This window comes from Bombus terrestris, chromosome 14 (assembly GCF_910591885.1).
Source record: "Bombus terrestris chromosome 14, iyBomTerr1.2, whole genome shotgun sequence".
Taxonomy (NCBI): domain Eukaryota; kingdom Metazoa; phylum Arthropoda; class Insecta; order Hymenoptera; family Apidae; genus Bombus; species Bombus terrestris.
In genome coordinates this window covers 8026205-8047130 of record NC_063282.1, presented here as the reverse complement: position 1 = coordinate 8047130, position 20926 = coordinate 8026205, and the positions used below count along the sequence as shown (strand labels likewise).

Here is a 20926-nt window from a genome sequence, read left to right as displayed (position 1 = left end):
CCAAGGGGACGCGCAAATGCAGACTAACTTCTTCATACAGACTCTCCTAACAATCTATTACTATACGACGTATGCTACTCATGGTTAGAGTTTCAACGTTAGAAGAATATTGTAGCAGTTTACATGTCGTTCCTACTACTTACAGCATCAATTATTAATCAGATGATAAATCGAAAATAAACGAAATAAAAAAGAATACGTACAAAATGATGACATCAATATTGAAAATACTTCGATTGAAGAGGCAAAACGAATAAAACCGTACATTAAGTATCTACTCTATAATATCGTTATAAAGAATTCCCTGCAGCAAAACTTTGTTAAGACATATACGAGGAAGGGTTTTACTCGCGGACACGCACCCAATTTCACATGAGGGGAGAAGATGAAAGAGCTATCTACTACATTCGATTACTACATACTACCGAATAAGATCTTCTGCAGCATAGTTGGAATATGGCCTATCGAAAAAAGAAGTTCGACATATAGCAAAATATTTGCGTATTTCCGCTTAATAGTATCATTAATTGCAATCAGTAATTTCTTCGTGCCCGAGATTATGGCCGTAGCGTTCTATTGGGGCGATATGGAAACCGTAATAGGTAAGTTTTAATAGAATTGACTCAAATTTGTCATTTTATTTTCTGACAGGATAACCAATCTATATATCTTCTTGAATTAGGGATAGGAAGCAATTTAATGTCAGCCACACAGTTATTCTTTAAAATGATCTATTTAGTAGCGAGAAGAGAAAGGGTATACAGACTTTACAACGAGATACGAATTCTATGGGATTCTACCGATGATCCTAACGAAAGAAAATCTTACGAGCAAATCGCTTATCGGGCACGGATTGTTACGATCACTTTTTCTTCGTGCTTCCTATGCAATCTAACCACCTTCTCGATTGCTACGATTGCCGATTATTTTAGATTTGCATACAACGGCAACGACACTAACGACAATCGACATTTACCTTTTCTTGTCTGGTAAAGATCATCCTTCTCCACTTAAACTTCTTTCATTGTTAATCACAAAAAAGACGGAAAAAGATATTACAATATTTAAATAAAATATTATCGTTAATCTAGTTATAAAAAAGGACTTAATTACAATTGTTCTTTTTAACTTATTATACCTAATGTCACTGTTAGGTACGGCACAGACATCTCGGCATCTCCCAAATTCGAAATCGCTTTTGCTGGTCAAATTATGACAGCCATGATTGGACTTTCAGCAATCACTGCCATAGACTGCACGTTTATGACTATGATCCTACACGTGTCTGGACAATTTATACTTATCAAGACTTGGATTAATAAAATTGGATTTGAAATGAATCATAAATCTATTGACATGGATAAGTTTGAGGAGGACCTATTTAAATGCATTCGTCATCACCAACGAATGATACAGTAAACATTTTTCTACTTCCAATCTCTTTCTTCTCGTAATTGCATTAATCAACTTTTCTCCTCGCCGATTAATATATTTCTTTAAATTCTTTTCATTTGTGCTTCTGACGATGTTACTACTTTTATACAGCGTGGTAAATGATGTGAATAATTTGTTAACACCCATCATTTTCATGCAACTTCTTACGAGCGGACTAGAAATTTGTTTAAGTGGATACGCAATGCTCGATAATGGGACAAAAATTACCGACATACTGAAATTTACATCTTATTTTATTTCCGTGACGGTACAACTACTTTTATGGTGCTGGCCCGGTGAAATTCTTGTCCAAGAAAGTCAAGAAGTTGGCCAGATAGTTTATTTCAGCGTACCATGGTACAATTTACCTCCAATTTATCGAAACCACGTTTGCCTTATGATAATTAGAGCACAACAATATTGCAGCATCACAGCATTAACTTTCAAAGTGTTATCTATTCAAACATTGACCGCTGTAAGTAACCATTTACTTACTTTAAGAATGAGATATGCAACAGACCAGAAATGGCCAAAATATAAAACTCTATGTTAATATCAAGAAAAATCAATTTCTGCAAAACCAAAATAAAAATATGAAGATTAAAATATAAATTTGATTTCAGGTATTCAACACAGCTATCTCGTATTTTACTGTGTTACAACAAATGCAACAAAACTAAATTCCAACGAAGATAGTCAAATCTTCATCTATAGCGTAGTACTCTCGTACGACAGTTCAAAAACTAGTCTGTAAAAGAAAGTGTAAATTTCTAAGTCATATTGTATCTGATATTCTATAATCGAATGTAGATATTGCTCATAGATTGATATAATTTGGAATTTTACAGATGCATTTCTATCTTCTTTCATTGAAATAATTATAAACTTTTAATTTATTCATATTCTTCTTCTGGACGTTAGCGATTCCAAGCACACTTTTTGGTAAAATTTTCACTAATTTCAAAAATCTCACGAACATAATCCTTCTGCTCCAGAATTCTAACAACACTTGTATTATTTTTATTACGTTATATCTCATTTTATTAGCGAAATTGAATTAAAAATAGACTAAAATAATTTAAATATGTTATTATTGCTAAGAACTGTTCCTTATTGTTTCTTTGAAGATAATATCAAAAAGAAGTAGAAACGAAGACAAATTCTTCTATACTGTTTCTTTCAGCAGTCTTCTATACTGTACTTCGACTTCGTGTATACTAAACATAATTGAAGATTCAACTATGTTACATAAGAAACCATTATATCCATTTAGGTAATGTCCCCTCTACTTACAATATAGACTATTCATCAAACTACAAATTAGAAATAAGGGGGGCAAAATAAAGGGGGACATATTGCAGAATAACATTAATATTGAATATGCGTCGAGTGAAGGGAAAACGGAAATAAATCCTTATATTTTAACATCTGGTCTATAATATTGTCATAAAGAATTCTCTGCCGGAAAACTTTGTCAGGACATACGAGACACGGTTTCATTCGTAGACACGCATCCAATTTCGTACCAAGGGAAAACATGAAAGAACTACCTAACACATCGATCGATTATTACATACTACCGAATAGAATCTTCTGTAGTATGGTTGGAATGTGGCCTATCGAAGAGAAAAGTTCGACGTGTAGCAAAATATTCGCATATATCCGCTTGATATTGGCACTAACAGCAATCAATAGTGTTTTTGTGCCCGAAATTATGATGATAGTATCGAGTTGGGGCGACATAACGATCCTAGCAGGTAAGCCTCAGTACAATTGACTTACATCTCACATTTCTTCGAACAAACTTCTATCTTGTGGCAGCGTATTAAATTAAATTCCTTCTCGAATTAGGAGTAGGATGTGTTTTAACCACAGTCGGACAGCTGTTGTTCAAAATGATTTACCTAATAGTGAGAAGAGAAAGATCATATAGACTTTACTATGAAATACGAAGTTTATGGAACACTGCTAACGATTCAAAGGAAATGCAGTCTTACGTAGAACTTGTTTATTGGGCACGAATTTGTACGATAGTTTTTTATTCGTCCTGCATGTGCAATGTAATTACTTTCTCCATTGCTGGAGTTGTTGATTATTTTAGATTCGAATACAATGCAAGCAGTGCAGATAACAACCGACATTTACCCTTTGTAGTCTGGTAAACATCATCCTTTTCTACTTATATTTCCTTTTTCGTTGATCACAAAGTAAAATGAATAGAAATATATCTGCTGCAATATTTAAATCATAAAATATTTGTTATCGATAAGGATTATCTTATTTCATTTTAGTATAAAATTTATTATTTCTACTTTATATTATACTTAATCTCATTATTAGGTATGGTACAGATATTTCAGCATCTCCTAAATTTGAAATTGCTTTCATTTGTCAAATTCTATCATCCATGGTTTGCGCTACTACAATCTCTGGCTTGGATGCTTCATTTATGACCACGATTTTGCACGTGTCTGCTCAATTTAGATTAATCAATACCTGGATCAGTAATATGGGAATTGAAATAAATTGCAACCCAAATTACACGCGAAAGATAAAGATAGAACTAATGAGATGCATTCGCCATCATCAACGAATGATACAGTAAATATTTTCCTATTTCTAATACCGTTATATTTGCAATTTTGTTAATCAATTTTTTTCTATTAATATTTTTTTTATATATTATATTTGTTAAATCATACCAATTCCTGTCCAATTTGTATCTTTGACAATAGTACTACTTTTATACAGTGTGGTGAAGGAAGTGAATAATTTGTTAACACCCATCATTTTCATGCAAATTCTTACGAGCGGGATAGAAATTTGTTTGAGTGGATATGCAATGCTAGATAGCGGGACAGCAAAAGCCGATCTAGTGAAATTTATATCTTATTTCATTTCCATGGGGATACAGCTCTTATTGTGGTGTTGGCCTGGTGAAATTCTCGTTCGAGAAAGCCAAGACATAGGGCAAGTTGTTTATCTCAATGTACCGTGGTACGATTTACCGCCAATTTATCAGCAACATCTTTGCCTTATGATTGTTAGGGCGCAACAATATTGCAGTATTTCAACATTAACTTTCCAAACATTGTCTATCCATACATTGACAGCTGTGAGTAATTTAATCGAAATATTGAACTGTGTTGAATTTAAAGAATAATATTTTTACGTCGACAAAAATTAATTCTTACAAGTTTAACAAACAGAGAAGTGAAGATTTAAAAAATTTGATTTCAGGTATTCAATACAGCTGCCTCGTATTTTACTTTATTACGACAAATACAAGAAAAGTAAACTTCAAAGAGATGAGGAAGGCAATCTATGATTTCGCTCATATTAAAAACAATTCCCTTATAAAACAGTTGGATGTACATCCACAAACGCGTAGCATCTTCGTACAATTAGCTTGTAATTAACGAAAAGAGTAAATTTTCATTTCTTAGCGTACCTGATATTATTTTTCAATCGAATGTAGATTTTCTTTTATTCAAGCAATTCAGTCTCTGTCGAGATTATTTACGTTATTTACATTACATGAAGTTTACGTAAAACTTCGACATAATATTCATTTTATTGATTTAAATCGATCTAGATTACAGCTTTCCAAGATACTACGGATTCTATCTTCTATATTTCGATGTTCAAAATGAAGATACATTTCGCTTAACATCAGGGTTAAGGGTGGCATGCCGTGTGTTAGGACAATTGCTGCTGCTGTTGGGTCTTATAGTACGACACAATTACCCAGGAGTTGGGTGAAATTTAGCGGATATCTGTGCCGATTACTGTCAAATGGGGCTTTAACTAGTTCCAACATTTTTGTGATTTTAGCTGTCTTCAGGATACTGATTTTTCTCCTGTTGTTACTTCCATATTTTCTTTTCTTTTGAAACGATTTAGGTTCCTTGAAAATGACCAGATTCTGTATGGCTGAATCATTGTTGTCTACGGAAGCGTTATTGATTCCGGTATCACTGTTATCCGTCAGAACTTATATTTTGATTGAAGATTCCGTAGTTGTAAACTGTGCTCTTGTTTGGTATGATTTTTCGTCACTTGAGGTAAGGAAAATTCCTCTATTGTCTGGGATGGCTGGGGAACACTACTATTCTGTGACGGAATGTTAGTCTTATTTTTTTCTTCAGTCCTAGTAGACCCTGGAATGTTATCAATTGCGTACTCTCCCTTCGGGAATCGCTTGGCTATATGTCCTTCGTTACAGCTGAAAGAGATCAGTTTGTCTGTAAATGCGAATATTCTATAGGTATTCCATAGTATGTGATAGAATCTTTGTGATGTCTCCTGGGTTGACGTATAATTGTCTTCTGATGCTCAAAATGTGTGAGAAATCCGATTCGTGCAGTTCGGCTCGCAATAAGAATATTTTGGCAGTGATTCAAATATTATTTCTTTTAGAGGCTTGCACTAGACTATTCTAATTGGGGATTGTCGGAGATATATCTAAAAAGATGATTCGTTGAGATAAAGAGATAAGTGATTTTAGTTCGATGTTGGTGCTGTTTATATTCGTACTTTTATATTTGGTCGCTAATTCAGTGGCTATCTTTGCAGAATCTAAGTAGAGACATGTCCTTGCATTTGAGATGCATAAGATGAACCTAACTGCGTTTTGGATCCTATTATATTGACAATAACATTTGCATAGGCTTTGACCGACATACCTCCTGTTGCTTTCAATATTGTGGCCCGCTCAGGGCACAACAATATTATAGTATCATAGCACTACCTTTTAAAGCGTTATCTATTCAAACATTAACAGCAGTGAGTAATCATTTACTTACTTTAAGAATGAGATATGCAACAGACTAGAAATGGCCAAAATATAAAACTCTATGTTAATATCAAGAAAAATCAATTTCTGCAAAACCAAAATAAAAATATGAAGATTAAAATATAAATTTGATTTCAGGTATTCAACACAGCTATCTCGTATTTTACTGTGTTACAACAAATGCAACAAAACTAAATTCCAACGAAAACAGTCAAATCTTCATCTATAGCGTAGTACTCTCGTACGACAGTTCAAAAACTAGTCTGTAAAAGAAAGTGTAAATTTCTAAGTCATATTGTATCTGATATTCAATAATCGAATGTAGATATTGCTCATAGATTGTTATCCTTTGGAATTTTATAGATGCATTTCCATCTTCTTTCATTGGAATAATTATAAACTTTTAATTTATTCATATTCTTCTTCTGAACGTTAGCGATTCCAAGCACACTTTTTGGTAAAATTTTCACTAATTTCAAAAATCTCACGAACATAATCCTTCTGCTCGAGAATTCTAACAACACTTGTATTATTTTTATTACGTTATATCTCATTTTATTAGCGAAATTGAATTAAAAATAGACTAAAATAATTTAAATATGTTATTATTGCTAAGAACTGTTCCTTAGTGTTTCTTTGGAGATAATATCAAAAAGAAGTAGAGACGAAGACAAATTCTTCTATACTGTTTCTTTCAGCAATCTTCCATACTGTACTTTGACTTTGTATATACTAAACATAATTGAAGATTCAACTATGTTACATAACAAACCATTATATCCATTTAAGTAATGTCCCCTCTACTTACAATATAGACTATTCATCAAACTACAAATTAGAAATAAGGGGGGGCAAAATAAAGGCGGACATATTGCAGAATAACATTAATATTGAATATGCGTCGAGTGAAGGGAAAACGGAAATAAATCCTTATATTTTAACATCTGGTCTATAATATTGTCATAAAAAATTCTCTACCGGAAAACTTTGTGAGGACATACGAGACACGGTTTCATTTGTAGACACGCATCCAATTTCGTATCAAGGGAAAACATGAAAGAACTACCTAACACATCGATCGATTATTACATACTACCGAATAGGATCATCTGTAGTATGGTTGGAATGTGGCCTATCGAAGAGAAAAGTTCGACGTGTAGCAAAATATTCACATATATCCGCTTGATATTGGCACTAATAGCAATCAATAGTGTTTTTGTGCCCGAAATTATGATGATAGTATCGAGTTGGGGCGACATATCGATCCTAGCAGGTAAGCCTCAGTAAAATTGACTTACATCTCACATTTCTTCGAACAAACTACTATCTTCTGGCAGCGTATTAAATTAAATTCCTTGTCGAATTAGGAGTAGGATGCGTTTTAACCACGATCGGACAATTATTGTTCAAAATGATCTACCTAATAGTGAGAAGAGAAAGATCATACAAACTTTACTATGAAATACGAAGTTTATGGGACACTGCTAACGATTCGAAAGAAATGCAGCCTTATATACGGCTCGCTTATTGGGCACGAATTTGTACGATAGCTTTTTATTTATCGTGCATGTGCAACGTGATCACTTTCTCCATAGCTGGAGTTGTTGATTATTTTAGATTCGAATACAACGCAAGCAGTACAGATAACAACCGACATTTACCCTTTGTAGTCTGGTAAACATCATCCTTTTCTACTTATATTTCTTTTTTCGTTGATCACAAAGTAAAATGAATGGAAATATATCTGCTGCAATATTTAAATCGTAAAATATTTGTTATCGATAAGGATTATTTGCTTTATTCAGACATAAAATTCAGTATTACTAATTTATCATACCTAAACACGTTATTAGGTATGGCACAGATATTTCAGCATCTCCCAAATTCGAAATCGCTTTCATTTGTCAAATTCTATCATCCATGGTTTGCGCTACTACAATCTGTGGTTTGGATACCTCATTTATGACCACGATTTTGCACGTGTCTGCTCAATTTAAACTAATCAATACCTGGATTAGTAATATAGGAACTGAAATAAATTGTAACCCAAATTACACGCGAAAGATAAAGATAGAACTAATGAGATGCATTCGCCATCATCAACGAATGATACAGTAAATATTTTTCTACTTCTAATCCCATTGTATTCGCAATTTTATTAATCAATTTTTTTCTGTTAATATTTTTTATTGCCGTTAAATCTTACCGCTTCCTGTCCAATTTGTGTCTTTGACAATACTGCTACTTTTACACAGTGTGGTAAATGATGTGAATAATTTGTTCACACCCATCATTTTCATGCAAATTCTTACGAGCGGTATAGAAATTTGCTTGAGTGGATATGCAATGCTCGATAACGAAGCAGCAATTACTGATATACTGAAATGCACATCTTATTTTATTTCCGTAACGGTACAACTACTTTTATGGTGCTGGCCCGGTGAAATTCTTATCCAAGAAAATCAAGAAGTTGGACAGGTTGCTTATTTCAACATACCGTGGTACAATTTACCGTCAATGTATCAGCAACACCTGTGCCTTATGATTGTTAGGGCACAACAATATTGCAGTATTTCAGCATTAACTTTCCGAACGTTGTCTATCCATACATTAACGACTGTGAGTAATTTAATTGAAATATCGAACTGTGTTGTATACAAAAAGTAATATTTTTACGCGGGAGGAAACATCAATTCTTACAAGATTAGAAAATAAAGAAGTGAAAATTCAAAAAGTTTGATTTTAGGTATTCAACACAGCTGCTTCGTATTTTACTTTATTACGACAAATACAAGAAAAATAAGCTTCAAAGAAATAAGAGAGGCAATCTATGATTTCACTCGAATTAAAAACAATTCCTATCAAAAACAATCGAATGTATATCCATAATAATATCCGTAGCATCTTCGTACAATTAGCCTGTAATTAATTAAAAGAGTAAATTTTAATTTCTTATCGTACCTGACATTATTCTTCAATCGAATGTAGATGTTGCCTGTAATATCCAATCTAAAAACCCTCGTCAATCGTGGAATACTAAACAATCGTATGTATTAATTAATTCGTTATAAAGAGCACATATTTTCATGCAGAAATGTAAAAGAATTCATCGTACCTCTTTTCAAAAGGAAAAAGTAGTGCTTCTTTTTTAACACGTTTCAAAAAATAAACCCAATACATAGCACGATTAAAAATGATCTCACTATATTTTTATAGTGGTAACAATGATATTTGACGTTTGTATTTTGCGGGAAAACTTCATTGCATTTGAATTTTGAATTGTAACAGTTTTTATCAGCCGGTCTAACCTAATCCGGTAATGTTAAGAAACATGTTGTAATTTATGTTATTTTTCGTAGAGACTATTAGTCGACAAACGTTTAACAGTTTCATAGCTGTTCGTTTCACAACTTGTATTTCACTAATGAAGAGAACACGATCAACTTTAAAGACACATTCTGCCGAAAAAAGAAACATTGATGATATCGACACAGATGAAATGAAAACCAAATCAAAGGTTTACTACTAATATCTGATTTTTAAAAAATATTATAATTACTTTTTTTAAATAAATTGCTGATTTTTTTCTTCTGTATCCATTTATAACTGCTTTTATTAAGAACAATATAAATTCTATAACAATAATGTAACTTTCTTTTGTAACATTCTCATACGTAAAATGAACATTTTTATTAGGGTATGGAAGAGGATTCAATGGTGCAAAATAACAATTTTAAAGATAAAGAACTATCTAACACAGCAGAAACATTGAAACCACCAGTAGAAAATGTTCAGAATCTGGAACAGAAACAAACAAATAAACTCAACTTTAAAAGTTTGAGAGATAGTAGGTCTCTTTAAAATAATAGCTATATATTTTATTTAATGCATACTTTTACATGATGTATACATCTAGGGAGTAAAGAGGTTGACAAAGAATTTCAACCAAATATAGCTCCTCCAAAAAGTAAACCTAGAGCAGTGGTAGACCTTAAAATGATGAAAGAAGAATTAAAACAATTGGAAGATCCACCATTGACTGCGTGGGAAAAAGAGATATGTTCAAATAGATTGCCATATTCATTTTTCGATTGTCCTTGTGAAGAATTAGCACAAAATTTATTAGGTAATATTGCAAATTATCTAGTTCTCTTAACTATTCAGCTTATACAATATACATTACAAGTATGCAGTATTAATGTATGTTTATATATTCAGGAAAAGTACTAGTTCGCTGCCTAGAAAATGGTACTATTTTAAAAGGTAGAATTGTTGAAACAGAAGGATATTTAGGAGTAATTGATAAAGCATCACATACTTATCAAAATAAAGTTACTCCTCGTAATATACCAATGTATATGCCACCTGGTACTATATATATATATATGACATATGGAATGTATCATTGTTTCAACATATCTAGTCAAGGTGAGTGAAAAATGGAAAAGTAGTAAAAGTAAAAGAATTAAATACAGAATGTAGTATTTTACAAAAAAATATTTAGAGTCAGGAGCGCATGTATTAATAAAAGCAGTAGAACCTATGCTTGGCCTTGATTATATGGAATTATTAAGAAATATGCAGACAAAAGAAAATAAAAAAGAAAAGGAAATTGTAAAAAATGTTCAAAATTTTAAAAAGTATGAACTTTGTAACAATCCAGCCAAGATTTGTACAGCTTTTGTTATTGATGAAGATATCTTCAACCAGAAAAAGATTTATGAATGTAGTGATTTGTGGATAGAATATGATCCTTATATAAAGTCAACTACTATTGTAGCAGCAAATTCTGATGATTCAAACAATAATAAAAAGAAAGTGTGGAGATATTATGTGTTAGGAAGTTCTAGTGTTAGTCATAGAGATATTAAATCTGAAGAACATGCATATACTATTTAACACTTTCCATTTTTTGTATTTCATATTCTTGAATAAAGAAATATCCTGGTAAGATTTTAGGTGAAGGATGTGCTGTTTTAATAAGGGCAGTTGAACCCTTAGAAGGTATTGGGTATATGACTAATCAACGAACTTCAAAGAGATCGTCGAGTGCATCTAAAAAGTTATTAAAAGATTTGAAGGAACATGAATTATGTAATGGCCCATCAAAGTTATGCATGGCTTTCCAGCTGCATAAAAATCATAGTAAATATTCCTTGTGCTCTTGGAAAGGTTTATGGATCGAAAATGCTGAAATAGAGAAATTCAATATTGTTAAATGTCGTAGAATAGGAATAGATAACTATGGAGAAGAATGGACAAATAAACCATTACGGTATTATATTTACGGGAATAGAGCCGTGAGTAAACGGAATAAGGAAGCAGAAAAGTATTTGGAACTGAATTAAATTACAGCTAATATAATGTATCGAATATATTTAAAATTAGTATTTTTCAATATAGTTTAACACATTACAGATATTTATATTTCTGTATACATATAAACTGATGTATACAAAATCGTGAAATACATAATCTATATTATTTTAAGATTATATTCGAGCTTGTAATGTTTTAGATTACAATTTTTAATACATTTATAAAATAAATAATTTTAACAATTAATAAAGTATAATACATAATCTATTTATTACAAATGATCATCTTGATATATAAATGTAATATATAACATATGTATGCATTTAAAAATATTTTTAAAATCAGCAATATTTTATATAACTCATATCCATTCTTTCATCACTCTCTCATAGTCCTCTTCTTCAATAAATGGTTTATCTATAGACCTGTAACATAAGTTTCATTATTTTAGTTTACCATGTTTTAAAATAGTTACATATATATCGACATAAACTAGAAAAATATAACTCACTCTATCATTAGTTCTCCACAATATAAACATTCAGATGCTATTAAGTCATCAATGTCAGCCTTGATTTGATCTTTTGTAGATAAAGATACAGATCTGACTGATCTAGTATCTTCAGGTTTATTTGAAAGAGCAGTGAGTTGTCTTTGAAGATCAGCTAGCTTTGTTCTCTGATCCATTGACAACATAGGTGTTAATGCAGCTACAAGGCAATCACTATGAAATCTGTGTCCACATGGAAATACATAAAAAGGTCGTAGTAGTAATTGAACACCACAAGTATTGCATGTATCTTTTGTATTTATAAATGTGCACCTAAAAAAAATGTAATGATGTCATAATGATATAATGATATCATATCATTAAATAATCTATTATTATTTATCGATTTACCTCGTTCTAAACTCTTGTATATCTTTCCTAATAAGTTCTGCTGCTTTTGTTGCTTCTTGCATTTCTTCCTTTAAATCTTGAATATGTTGATTATATTCCTGTCAAATACAATTAAAATAAACATTATTTGATCGATATTTGTAATGTCGTCTTAGCCATGTTAAATCTTCGACGACAAGTTACGTATTTCGTCTCACGTAATTCATTGACATTCAGTGGGAAAGAAAGACACTCGAAATTTTATAAAACTCTACTACTCTACTACTCTTAACTTGTTAAATATACTTATTATTAGTCATCTAACATCAACTAACATGACGCTATTGTACATGCTATCTGAAAAATTATTTTACCTGCAATGAATTGCAAATAGCATCCTTGAAGTGATCTATAGTAACAAAATCTGAAAAGAAAGGTAATATATCTTCTATTCTGACTATATCGCAATGCTGCAAAAATTCCATTGCTTGTTGTATGTCATCTTTTTCTCGAACTACGTGTTCAGCTAGAATCACAGTATGTTAGAATTGGAACAAAGTATAAAATTAAAAATTTATATTTCTGATTACCAATTTTCAACCATAACTTTTTCCTTAATTCATCATCATGATCAGAGGGCATAGCAGCTATTTGTTTAGCAAGATCAACATTAATTGTTAAAGCTAAATCAACTGCTGTTGTCCACAACCCAAGCAAAGCAGACAACTGTACACAAGCTTCTGTTAAGCCAACCTCTTGGCACAATCGTAATGCATAATGCACATCATAATGTACCATATTTATATCTTGACCTAAAGTAAATTTATAAACATCCCATTAAATATATTATTAAATTATAATTTTAATGAAAGTATAGTCTGAAAAATTACCTTGAGAGCTAATATAACGCATTACTTCGTCTCGTTTATAACGAGCATATAAAGATAATAGAAAATTATGAATTGCCTGTTCTTGACAACTTTGTTTATAAACGCAAAATTCCAAATATCTGATTACTTCTTTTGCCTATAGTAACAAACATTAATTAATTGTTATAAACACTAAAATCCAGATGTAATAAAAGAGTAAATATCTTACATGTTTTTCATCACTATTACAAGATACTAAAGCTGGTAGAAGCTTAGATGGCTTTAATAAAGATCCTTGTGATATTAGAGCAGTCATTGCAGGGCGTGGTAATTCTTGTAAAAGAATACCAGCAAACTGATAAAATAGCTCTTTATTATTTTGGCTTTTCAGAACTTCAAGAGCATCTAAATAATTATTTTTATATAAATGCTGACGTATCACTTCTTCATAGTTGCAGTGCATAATAGTTAAACGAATAAGATTGTCTTTATCACCATGACTTGCCATTAAATCATATATAGTGCTACGATTTCTTTTTATACATTCCTGAAATTAAAATAAACTTTTCTATGCCATACTTTTTTGGATAATACCATACTTGTTAATGATATTATTAATACCTCAACTTTTGGTATTGCAAGAAAACTATCAAATTGTTTTTGTAATTCTAAATATTGTGGATCATGTAAATATGATGTATTGTTACTCCGTAATACACCCATTTGATTCATAAATAGTTCAATTACCCATACAACAATCATGGTTATTTGCGTTTTATCTTGTGTTTTTAATCCTTCAAGTTTCTAGGTACATATAAGATTAAATTATTTCAAGCACTTAAATTTAGAAAACTTAAAGTAACAAATATAATACCTTTTTAAGAAATGTCTTTAAAGCGTCTATTTGCCATTCTTGTAGAAATTTTAAGGAAATTACTTCAAATGACGAATGAGTATCTGCATAAATGAGAGCACTTTTTTCATATTCCTTATTCTTAAAAAGCATTTCTGCTTGCTTTACAAGCACTTGATCTATATGTGCTGGATTATCTTTACAATATTGTTTTGCAAGTTCAAATTCACCTTTATCAACGTAGATCTATTTAAAAATAATATATGTATCTATTGATGTATACCATTAATTGGTACTAAATACAGTAGTTTTACCTGCCAAACATTTCTATCTTCTTTATTAACTTTATATTTAAATACTGCTCTTTCACTATAAGCCCATATGGAACGTGTTGCATAATCTTTAGTAATATTAAGTAATCCTCCCACTGCCTAGAAATTGAAATTTTCTTTCTAATGATACTATTCAAACATAATTATAGATCTTGATATAATCGTAATTCATTCTTCACATACATCATTATAAATGTCTTCGAATATCAAATCCTGATTCAAAAGCGACATGCCTTTTACACGGTCTGTATAAAGTAATAAGGCATGAAATTCTGTTAAAACAAAAGATAATGGTGGAGTACTTGTTTGTGAGGTATTGATCCCCATTAGACTTGCCTCAGGACAAATTAACATTTGTTGATTTGTTAACACACTTTTTGGATCTATTTTTGGATCAATCTAAATAAATGGAAGTTATAAAAGGAGTTTTACAGGAAGATATATATTAAAAGTAAATAATAATGAAATTATTACCTGAGCATAAAATATACCAGGTTCAGTTAACCAACCAAACGATTTTGGTAAAATACCAAGTGAAGGATAATAAAATTGAATTTTAGAATAAGGCAAATTATTTATTACTTCGTTGAAGCTCTCTGTAAAAATATTGCTTTAATTGTAATCGTAAAATAATTTAATGAAGTATATATAGTAGAAATTTACCTTGCACATTTAAATATTTGTTAAAAATTTGTTGTAATAAAGGTTTTTCTTCTGGATTTTGTACTGTTCCAATATATTGATAAATTCGCATAAGAGTAGTAACAATAATCACATATTTGTCAGTATTCGGTATTTTATGAAACTCCAAACCAGTAATTGGTGGTTTACTATCTTTCCCTATATCAAATACCTAAAATAAGTAATTAAATATTGATTATATATCAATATAATACAATATGGTATACCATGATAAAGTATGATTATGACATGAAAATAGCAGAAATAATAAGCACAGATTAAAATGATTAAGAGACCGTAATTTTGTATAAATATAATGCTCCATTACATTATTTTCAGGAGCTCAAAAATATCTTTGTGTTTCTAGCATACAGTTGTTTTGCACATGCAAAAAATATAATTTCTAACTCACCAATCCTTCTACCTCTTTAGCACCATAAAGAGGTAAATAGTTAGGAAGCTTTGGACACAATGAATAATGATATAAGGGTAACACTTTTATTATTATGAAATGATAATGTTTATTGGCAATGATATTAAAATTTCATTTACGTATTTTATTTATACCTGACGCCAATATTGTTCCAGGCTTGTATTAAATATTTTATCACCATCTAAACCAATTTCTGTTTCAAAAATGAGGCCTTTTGAAGTTCCTAAGAGAATTGGACCTGTAGTAGTTTCGGAAGAATTTGAAAAGTTCCATCCAATGGCAGTAATCTCATGTCCTTTGAATTTACCTGCCTTAAATAAACAAATCTTGAAAACTATATTTCTTTTATAACAATATTTATATTTCTATAAATTAATATAAGTTATATTACATATATTTAATTCATTATATTAGTTATATTTATTCATCATATTTACCTGCTTTAATTTTGTTGTTTTTCTGTGTAGATAAAATAATTCAGGGGGAGGGTTAGGAGGATCTTGAGATTTTGGAACTAGAGATATCAACAAGTGATTACCTAAAGGATCAAGAAACATTCTTGACATTTCCATATTCATTGCATATTTAGATATATCAATCTCTGGAAAAAAAAGAAACATATTACGTATATCTTATGTTTTATATTATGATTCATTAAGGAAGAAATACCTTCAGGTGAATCTGGATGTTTCATGTCAATACGTAAGAGGAGATTATTAGCCATAGCAATAACAATGATATTATTGTTAACAACAAGATGTAAAATTTTGTCCGGTGGTAAAAAATTAACTTTTTGTTTAATAAAAATTGGGCCATCATCTAGAAATTTCATTTGGATAAATCCAGCAGTACTCTAAAAGCATAAAGAAAGAAATATTAAATGAAAATTTATAAAGTATTTGTATATATATATAATATATATGTTATATATATTTTTAAAAAGTTTATATTACATACAAACTTACAATATCTGGACGAATTGGTGGTGTATATACTTGTTTTGATCTTTGAGATGCTTGTTCATACTGATCAAACATTGATGTCATTTTTATCAGTCTATGTAAAACTGTTCACTTTACTACAATTAAATACACATTATAATTAAGCTTCACAATTTGAAGCCTAATACATAATATAATAAAACATAATGTATTATGTTACATATTAAAATATAAGTACTTTAATTATGTTTGTTATAAAATGTTTGTATTGATGTGAATCTCTAATGTACCTTTACAATGATAGCTTCAACAAAAGTTTCATTCAACTTTAAATTAGTCGTTTTATAATTTACTGCATATTTGGTTATAATTCATTTTTAAATTAAATAAATATATTTTTACAAATAAAATTAAACTTAAATTTACAAATATTAAATTTACAATGTTTTTCAACAGAGACTAGTATCTGACATCAACTTGACAAATTCAGCTGCATTGGTAACAATGATAAAATACAAACCTGTATAGATAGAAAACTTAGATAAAAATATATATAAAGCTTAAGTAATTTGATATTATATATTATTTACTATGCATAAATATCGTAATATAATTTTATGCAATAGAAAGCTATGGCAGAAAATTCACGTAAATTTCACATTTTATTATATCGTTTTCTAGTATCAGGGTTAGTATCTAACAAGTACTGTTGGTAGGTAGGTAGGTTGGAAGGACATAGTGAGTAGTAAGTGGTAAATAAGTAATTTGCAAACATCTATTAAGCATATAATCTAGAAAACAAATTTCAGAAATACACTTCGCTATTTTTCACACAGTGTACATTCTTACATATATTGGTTTAAAAGAATTTGTCATATTAATTCATAAATTATTTTCTTGCATTCTAAGAGTCTACGTGCTTCTAACGCATTGTGTACGACGCAACTTCATTATATCTTTTTTACCAAATATACATCTCATCTACATATATTTTATCTCAATTATCTACTTTAAAGACGTAACAAAATAACAGAAATCAAGTGTTTGTATTAGAGGTCGTTTAGGTGACATCAAAGTATTTTCTCTCTGGTATCATTAAGGAATAAGTTCCAAATAATCGTTGTTTAAATGTGTAGTACTAGTAAGATGGAAAATGAGAGTGACCCAGTGGTTAAAGAGGTTTGTAAGCGAATTTTTACTTTCTTTCCAGTTATTTAATTTTTAGGTTATGTTTAGGTTATGTTCCTTGCTTAAGTTGTTATGATATTTATTTTATATAAACTAATTTTATAACTTCATAATTTGATTTTACAACGATAATGTATATATTTTAATTATACTGAAGTAAATTTGTGTTACACACTCGTAAATATTTTATTGCTGCATGAAAAACTTTTATGTTAAATAAATCCTTAAAAATAATGCATGAATAACAATAATTACATTTTTTTAATTAAATAATAATACGAGGTAAAAGAAAAATTGAAGATGAAATACAACATTTTTGGATTCCTTCCAGGTTCCAGTTTTTCTTTCAAAAACACTCGCAGATAAATTATTTATTTTTCAATATCCCGTCCGTCCTTCTGGGAAAGGTTATGACAATACCACTTTCTTAAAAACTTCAATAAAGCCAGAGAATCAGGAAGTGCTCATAGAAGTAGCAATGGATACACATAGTGTCAATTATGATCAAAGTAAAGGCGAACAAATTGCAATAAATGCTGATGGGGATACAAACATTGATCAAGAAGATGATGAAAAGGCATTTGACAGGTATTTTAAAGAATCCAGATATATAAATAAATAATTTATCTACCTTAGATGTATTATATATTATAAATTTTATATTACAGTAATCTTATGGATAAAACAGTATTACAGTCTTCTCGTGCATTACCAAACTGTTCTAATTATGGAATTGGTATTTTCCAAGATGGAGAATTACATATAACACCATTAAAAGGAATTATTCAGTTGCGTCCAGAGTTTAACTATCTAGATAAAAGTGATAAACGTGTAAAAGATGATGCCAAAAATATGGGTGAAGGTGACATCTGATTAAGATTCTATTGGTTTAATTTAATTTGATTGAAATATCTTCTTAATAATGGTAATCTTTAATATATATAGAGTATGAAGAGGAAGAAGAAGGTCCAAAACAAATCAATGTAACCTTCGCTAGACAAAAGCCGGAGTTTATGAAAAAGATGCAGGAGCAATCTTTTCAACATCATACCAAAAAAAGTTTAGAAGAAAGATGGATTCATACAAATTATGTTCCAGTAGATGGCGCTCAAGCAGAGGTTAATATTTTATCTTTAGTTGAATTTATTACTGAAATATTATATTAGACATTTATTAAAGATATATATTTTCAGCTTACACGTTTAGAAATGTTTTGTTCTGCTACTGATGAAACTGTAAATACATTGAATATAACAACTGAACAATATTTAGATCTGTTAGCACCACGAATAAAAGATGAATCGAAATCAGATATTGCTAATCCAACTACATCTCTCAATTATATTAGAACTTTACCTCTTCTTGATCAAGTTAAAATACTCATGAAAGATGGTTAGTATCTTCAAGATCTATCTGTATTTATTTTAGGTTACTATGTAGTAATGATAAAAATTTGTCTTACAGCCAAAGTAATATCCTTTGCACAGTTAAGGTTAATTTTATCACCAGATCAGGAAACAATAGCTGTTTTAAAATATTTGCAACAAGTAGCAGTTTTAGTACAGGGAAATTGGGTCGTAAGTAGTGAACTTCTGTATCCAAAGGATAGTATATCATCACACAATGGTATTCCTGCTGAACTTATGTGTAGAGCTAGGGATTACGTCGTAAGTGTTATGTTTATTAAATAATTTATGAAAACGGATTATATAAAATATTATACTAGCGACTACGCAATTTCAGTTATTGTCATTTACGGAACACGAATTCCTAGACCGAAAAACAATTTCATCTGTTATTAAATTGCCTCCTGATGAAATTAAAGAAATATTTACAAATTTAGCAGTACATGAACCTAAGAAAGGATGGCATTTAGTCATTCCACCTACTAAAGAATTTACTGAAAGGTATTAAGATAATTTTTATCTTAGAAGTAAGAAATATCAAATTTTTTTACTTTATATGCTGAATCTAATTTATTCGTTAGGTATCCTGAAATTGCACAAAGACAAGAAATGTTTTGGGAAGCAAAACGAAAACATCTCCGTGAAGCTATGGAAGTTCACAATCAAATTCCACAACGTCAAAGACGGAAATCAAACAGAGAATCTATTGGATCTGAAAATGAAGAAAGAAACGTGGGACGCGGACGGAAAACGTTAAGAGATTCTTCAATATCCGATAATGATAGTGTAATGGAACCAGTAAAACATAAAAAAACTATTCGATCCCGCAAAGCATCTGAAACCACGTGACCAAAGTAGATGCGTGATTAACATTAACTAACATATTCCTATAAATTGTTGATATATTGAAAATTGTGAAAAATTCATCTAGATTATGTTATTACATCATATTTGTTTAGATTCACTGCCAAAATTTTACAATATATTTGTATTTGTAAATTATTTAAGTAAAATATTTTCTAGTCTCAGTTGACTGGTCTAACAAACGATAATACAGAGTCCAAAAATTAATCATGTATGTAAAGAAATTTTACACCTTATTGCTGTATCTGTTTATTTAAAATTATGTCTTTGGTTTCTGTATGTCGTGCATAATATAACATTTAGTCCAATTTAACTGTTTATTGAAAGATATGGACAAACAACAAATATTTGCATGGTGATCATGGAAAATTTGTTGGCAAATGTTACACTATCGACAATGAATGAATAGCGTAATATAACAAAATTGTAGAAAATATTCACTTATTGTTTCCAATAGTTCCAGCGCATCGTTGATCGATGAGGCATTGAAAGCATTGACTGAAAAATGACTGATGTTTTTTATTTTATTAAAAATATTTTTTACGAATGAAAATAGTATAATATGAAATCATAAATAATATTAAGTAGGAACCTTTGTATAAAATATTAAAATATAAAATAAAATATGTACGTTATTTATTACTGTACTGTTCGATGAGTACATACTTGTAGTTGAAAAAACATTATTATAAATTCCTTGCGTCTTCCATCTATTCTAGTTTATTGTTTAGACAGTATTGTATGAACTACTAATTTTTACTTTGTTTCAATTTCTATATTTAAATATTTGTACAAATAACCAATAGATACTAAAGAAAAACAGTGTTATATGATTTTATATTGCTATTATATTTTAAAAGTTATTCCTCAATTACGTAAAAGGTAGTACTTGTGTAAAAACAGGAAACACTAATAAAAGTTAATGCAGCTA

The 20926-nt window shown here is 30.0% G+C and overlaps 5 protein-coding genes across 9 annotated transcripts; 4 read left to right on the top strand and 1 right to left on the bottom strand.

The window, feature by feature from the left end:
* Positions 1 to 74: 74 nt before the first annotated feature.
* Positions 75 to 2385, top strand: LOC100649637 (odorant receptor 67c-like). Its single transcript, XM_003400832.4, has 5 exons — positions 75 to 602; positions 683 to 989; positions 1155 to 1415; positions 1546 to 1909; positions 2058 to 2385. Exons 1-5 carry the CDS (start codon positions 386 to 388, stop codon positions 2112 to 2114), a joined length of 1206 nt encoding a protein of 401 aa, XP_003400880.1. The 5' UTR covers positions 75 to 385; the 3' UTR covers positions 2115 to 2385.
* Positions 2386 to 2547: 162 nt separating this feature from the next.
* Positions 2548 to 4631, top strand: LOC100649513 (putative odorant receptor 92a). The gene is made up of 4 exons (XM_048411986.1): positions 2548 to 3191; positions 3286 to 3592; positions 3775 to 4035; positions 4186 to 4631. The coding sequence occupies exons 1-4, from the start codon at positions 2972 to 2974 to the stop codon at positions 4595 to 4597; spliced, it is 1200 nt and encodes a 399-aa protein (XP_048267943.1). The 5' UTR covers positions 2548 to 2971; the 3' UTR covers positions 4598 to 4631.
* A 4732-nt stretch (positions 4632 to 9363) lies between these two features.
* On the top strand, positions 9364 to 11724 carry LOC100644224 (putative 3-methyladenine DNA glycosylase). 2 transcript variants are annotated; one of them, XM_048411635.1, is made up of 5 exons: positions 9364 to 9746; positions 9926 to 10076; positions 10146 to 10355; positions 10448 to 10657; positions 10734 to 11175. In XM_048411635.1, exons 1-5 carry the CDS (start codon positions 9573 to 9575, stop codon positions 11126 to 11128), a joined length of 1140 nt encoding a protein of 379 aa, XP_048267592.1. In that variant the 5' UTR covers positions 9364 to 9572; the 3' UTR covers positions 11129 to 11175. The 2 variants fall into 2 exon arrangements, with proteins under 2 accessions (XP_048267592.1, XP_012171887.3); XM_012316497.3 differs by lacking the exon at positions 10734 to 11175 and adding an exon at positions 11189 to 11724 and having other exon boundaries at positions 9372 to 9746.
* Positions 11725 to 11799: 75 nt separating this feature from the next.
* LOC100644103 (vacuolar protein sorting-associated protein 18 homolog) lies at positions 11800 to 17518 on the bottom strand. 4 transcript variants are annotated; one of them, XM_012316499.3, is made up of 19 exons: positions 17387 to 17518; positions 16562 to 16674; positions 16266 to 16449; positions 16034 to 16197; positions 15731 to 15907; positions 15576 to 15623; positions 15146 to 15335; positions 14957 to 15078; positions 14666 to 14881; positions 14465 to 14581; positions 14172 to 14396; positions 13919 to 14101; positions 13527 to 13844; positions 13319 to 13454; positions 13019 to 13240; positions 12803 to 12954; positions 12450 to 12547; positions 12060 to 12371; positions 11800 to 11973 (listed from the first exon to the last, which is right to left on the bottom strand). In XM_012316499.3, exons 2-19 carry the CDS (start codon positions 16640 to 16642, stop codon positions 11910 to 11912), a joined length of 3009 nt encoding a protein of 1002 aa, XP_012171889.1. In that variant the 5' UTR covers positions 16643 to 16674; positions 17387 to 17518; the 3' UTR covers positions 11800 to 11909. The 4 variants fall into 4 exon arrangements, with proteins under 4 accessions (XP_012171889.1, XP_012171888.1, XP_020722057.1 ...); XM_012316498.3 differs by lacking the exon at positions 17387 to 17518 and adding an exon at positions 17058 to 17197; XM_020866398.2 differs by lacking the exon at positions 17387 to 17518 and adding an exon at positions 16828 to 17053.
* Positions 17466 to 20926, top strand: LOC100643985 (DNA-directed RNA polymerase III subunit RPC5). The gene is made up of 8 exons (XM_003400791.4): positions 17466 to 17716; positions 18057 to 18313; positions 18394 to 18587; positions 18671 to 18843; positions 18919 to 19117; positions 19190 to 19392; positions 19469 to 19632; positions 19713 to 20926. The coding sequence occupies exons 1-8, from the start codon at positions 17666 to 17668 to the stop codon at positions 19978 to 19980; spliced, it is 1509 nt and encodes a 502-aa protein (XP_003400839.1). The 5' UTR covers positions 17466 to 17665; the 3' UTR covers positions 19981 to 20926.

Excerpts from the sequence above, each read along its gene's own strand:
- LOC100649637 (XM_003400832.4), top strand. The coding sequence starts at position 386 with ATGAAAGAGCTATCTACTACATTCGATTACTACATACTACCGAATAAG. Across the intron at positions 990-1,154 it reads CATTTACCTTTTCTTGTCTG|GTACGGCACAGACATCTCGG; the intron begins GTAAAGATCATC and ends TGTCACTGTTAG. Across the intron at positions 1,416-1,545 it reads CATCACCAACGAATGATACA|CGTGGTAAATGATGTGAATA; the intron begins GTAAACATTTTT and ends ACTTTTATACAG.
- LOC100649513 (XM_048411986.1), top strand. The coding sequence starts at position 2,972 with ATGAAAGAACTACCTAACACATCGATCGATTATTACATACTACCGAAT. Across the intron at positions 3,192-3,285 it reads CGACATAACGATCCTAGCAG|GAGTAGGATGTGTTTTAACC; the intron begins GTAAGCCTCAGT and ends TTCTCGAATTAG. Across the intron at positions 3,593-3,774 it reads CATTTACCCTTTGTAGTCTG|GTATGGTACAGATATTTCAG; the intron begins GTAAACATCATC and ends TCTCATTATTAG.
- LOC100644224 (XM_048411635.1), top strand. The coding sequence starts at position 9,573 with ATGTTATTTTTCGTAGAGACTATTAGTCGACAAACGTTTAACAGTTTC. Across the intron at positions 10,077-10,145 it reads CTTTAAAAGTTTGAGAGATA|GGAGTAAAGAGGTTGACAAA; the intron begins GTAGGTCTCTTT and ends GTATACATCTAG. Across the intron at positions 10,658-10,733 it reads TTTCAACATATCTAGTCAAG|AGTCAGGAGCGCATGTATTA; the intron begins GTGAGTGAAAAA and ends AAAAATATTTAG.
- LOC100644103 (XM_012316499.3), bottom strand. The coding sequence starts at position 16,642 with ATGACATCAATGTTTGATCAGTATGAACAAGCATCTCAAAGATCAAAA. Across the intron at positions 15,624-15,730 it reads TGGAACAATATTGGCGTCAG|CTTCCTAACTATTTACCTCT; the intron begins GTATAAATAAAA and ends TTGTGTCCAAAG. Across the intron at positions 12,548-12,802 it reads CTATTTGCAATTCATTGCAG|GAATATAATCAACATATTCA; the intron begins GTAAAATAATTT and ends TGTATTTGACAG.
- LOC100643985 (XM_003400791.4), top strand. The coding sequence starts at position 17,666 with ATGTGTAGTACTAGTAAGATGGAAAATGAGAGTGACCCAGTGGTTAAA. Across the intron at positions 18,588-18,670 it reads TGCCAAAAATATGGGTGAAG|AGTATGAAGAGGAAGAAGAA; the intron begins GTGACATCTGAT and ends TAATATATATAG. Across the intron at positions 18,844-18,918 it reads TAGATGGCGCTCAAGCAGAG|CTTACACGTTTAGAAATGTT; the intron begins GTTAATATTTTA and ends ATATATTTTCAG.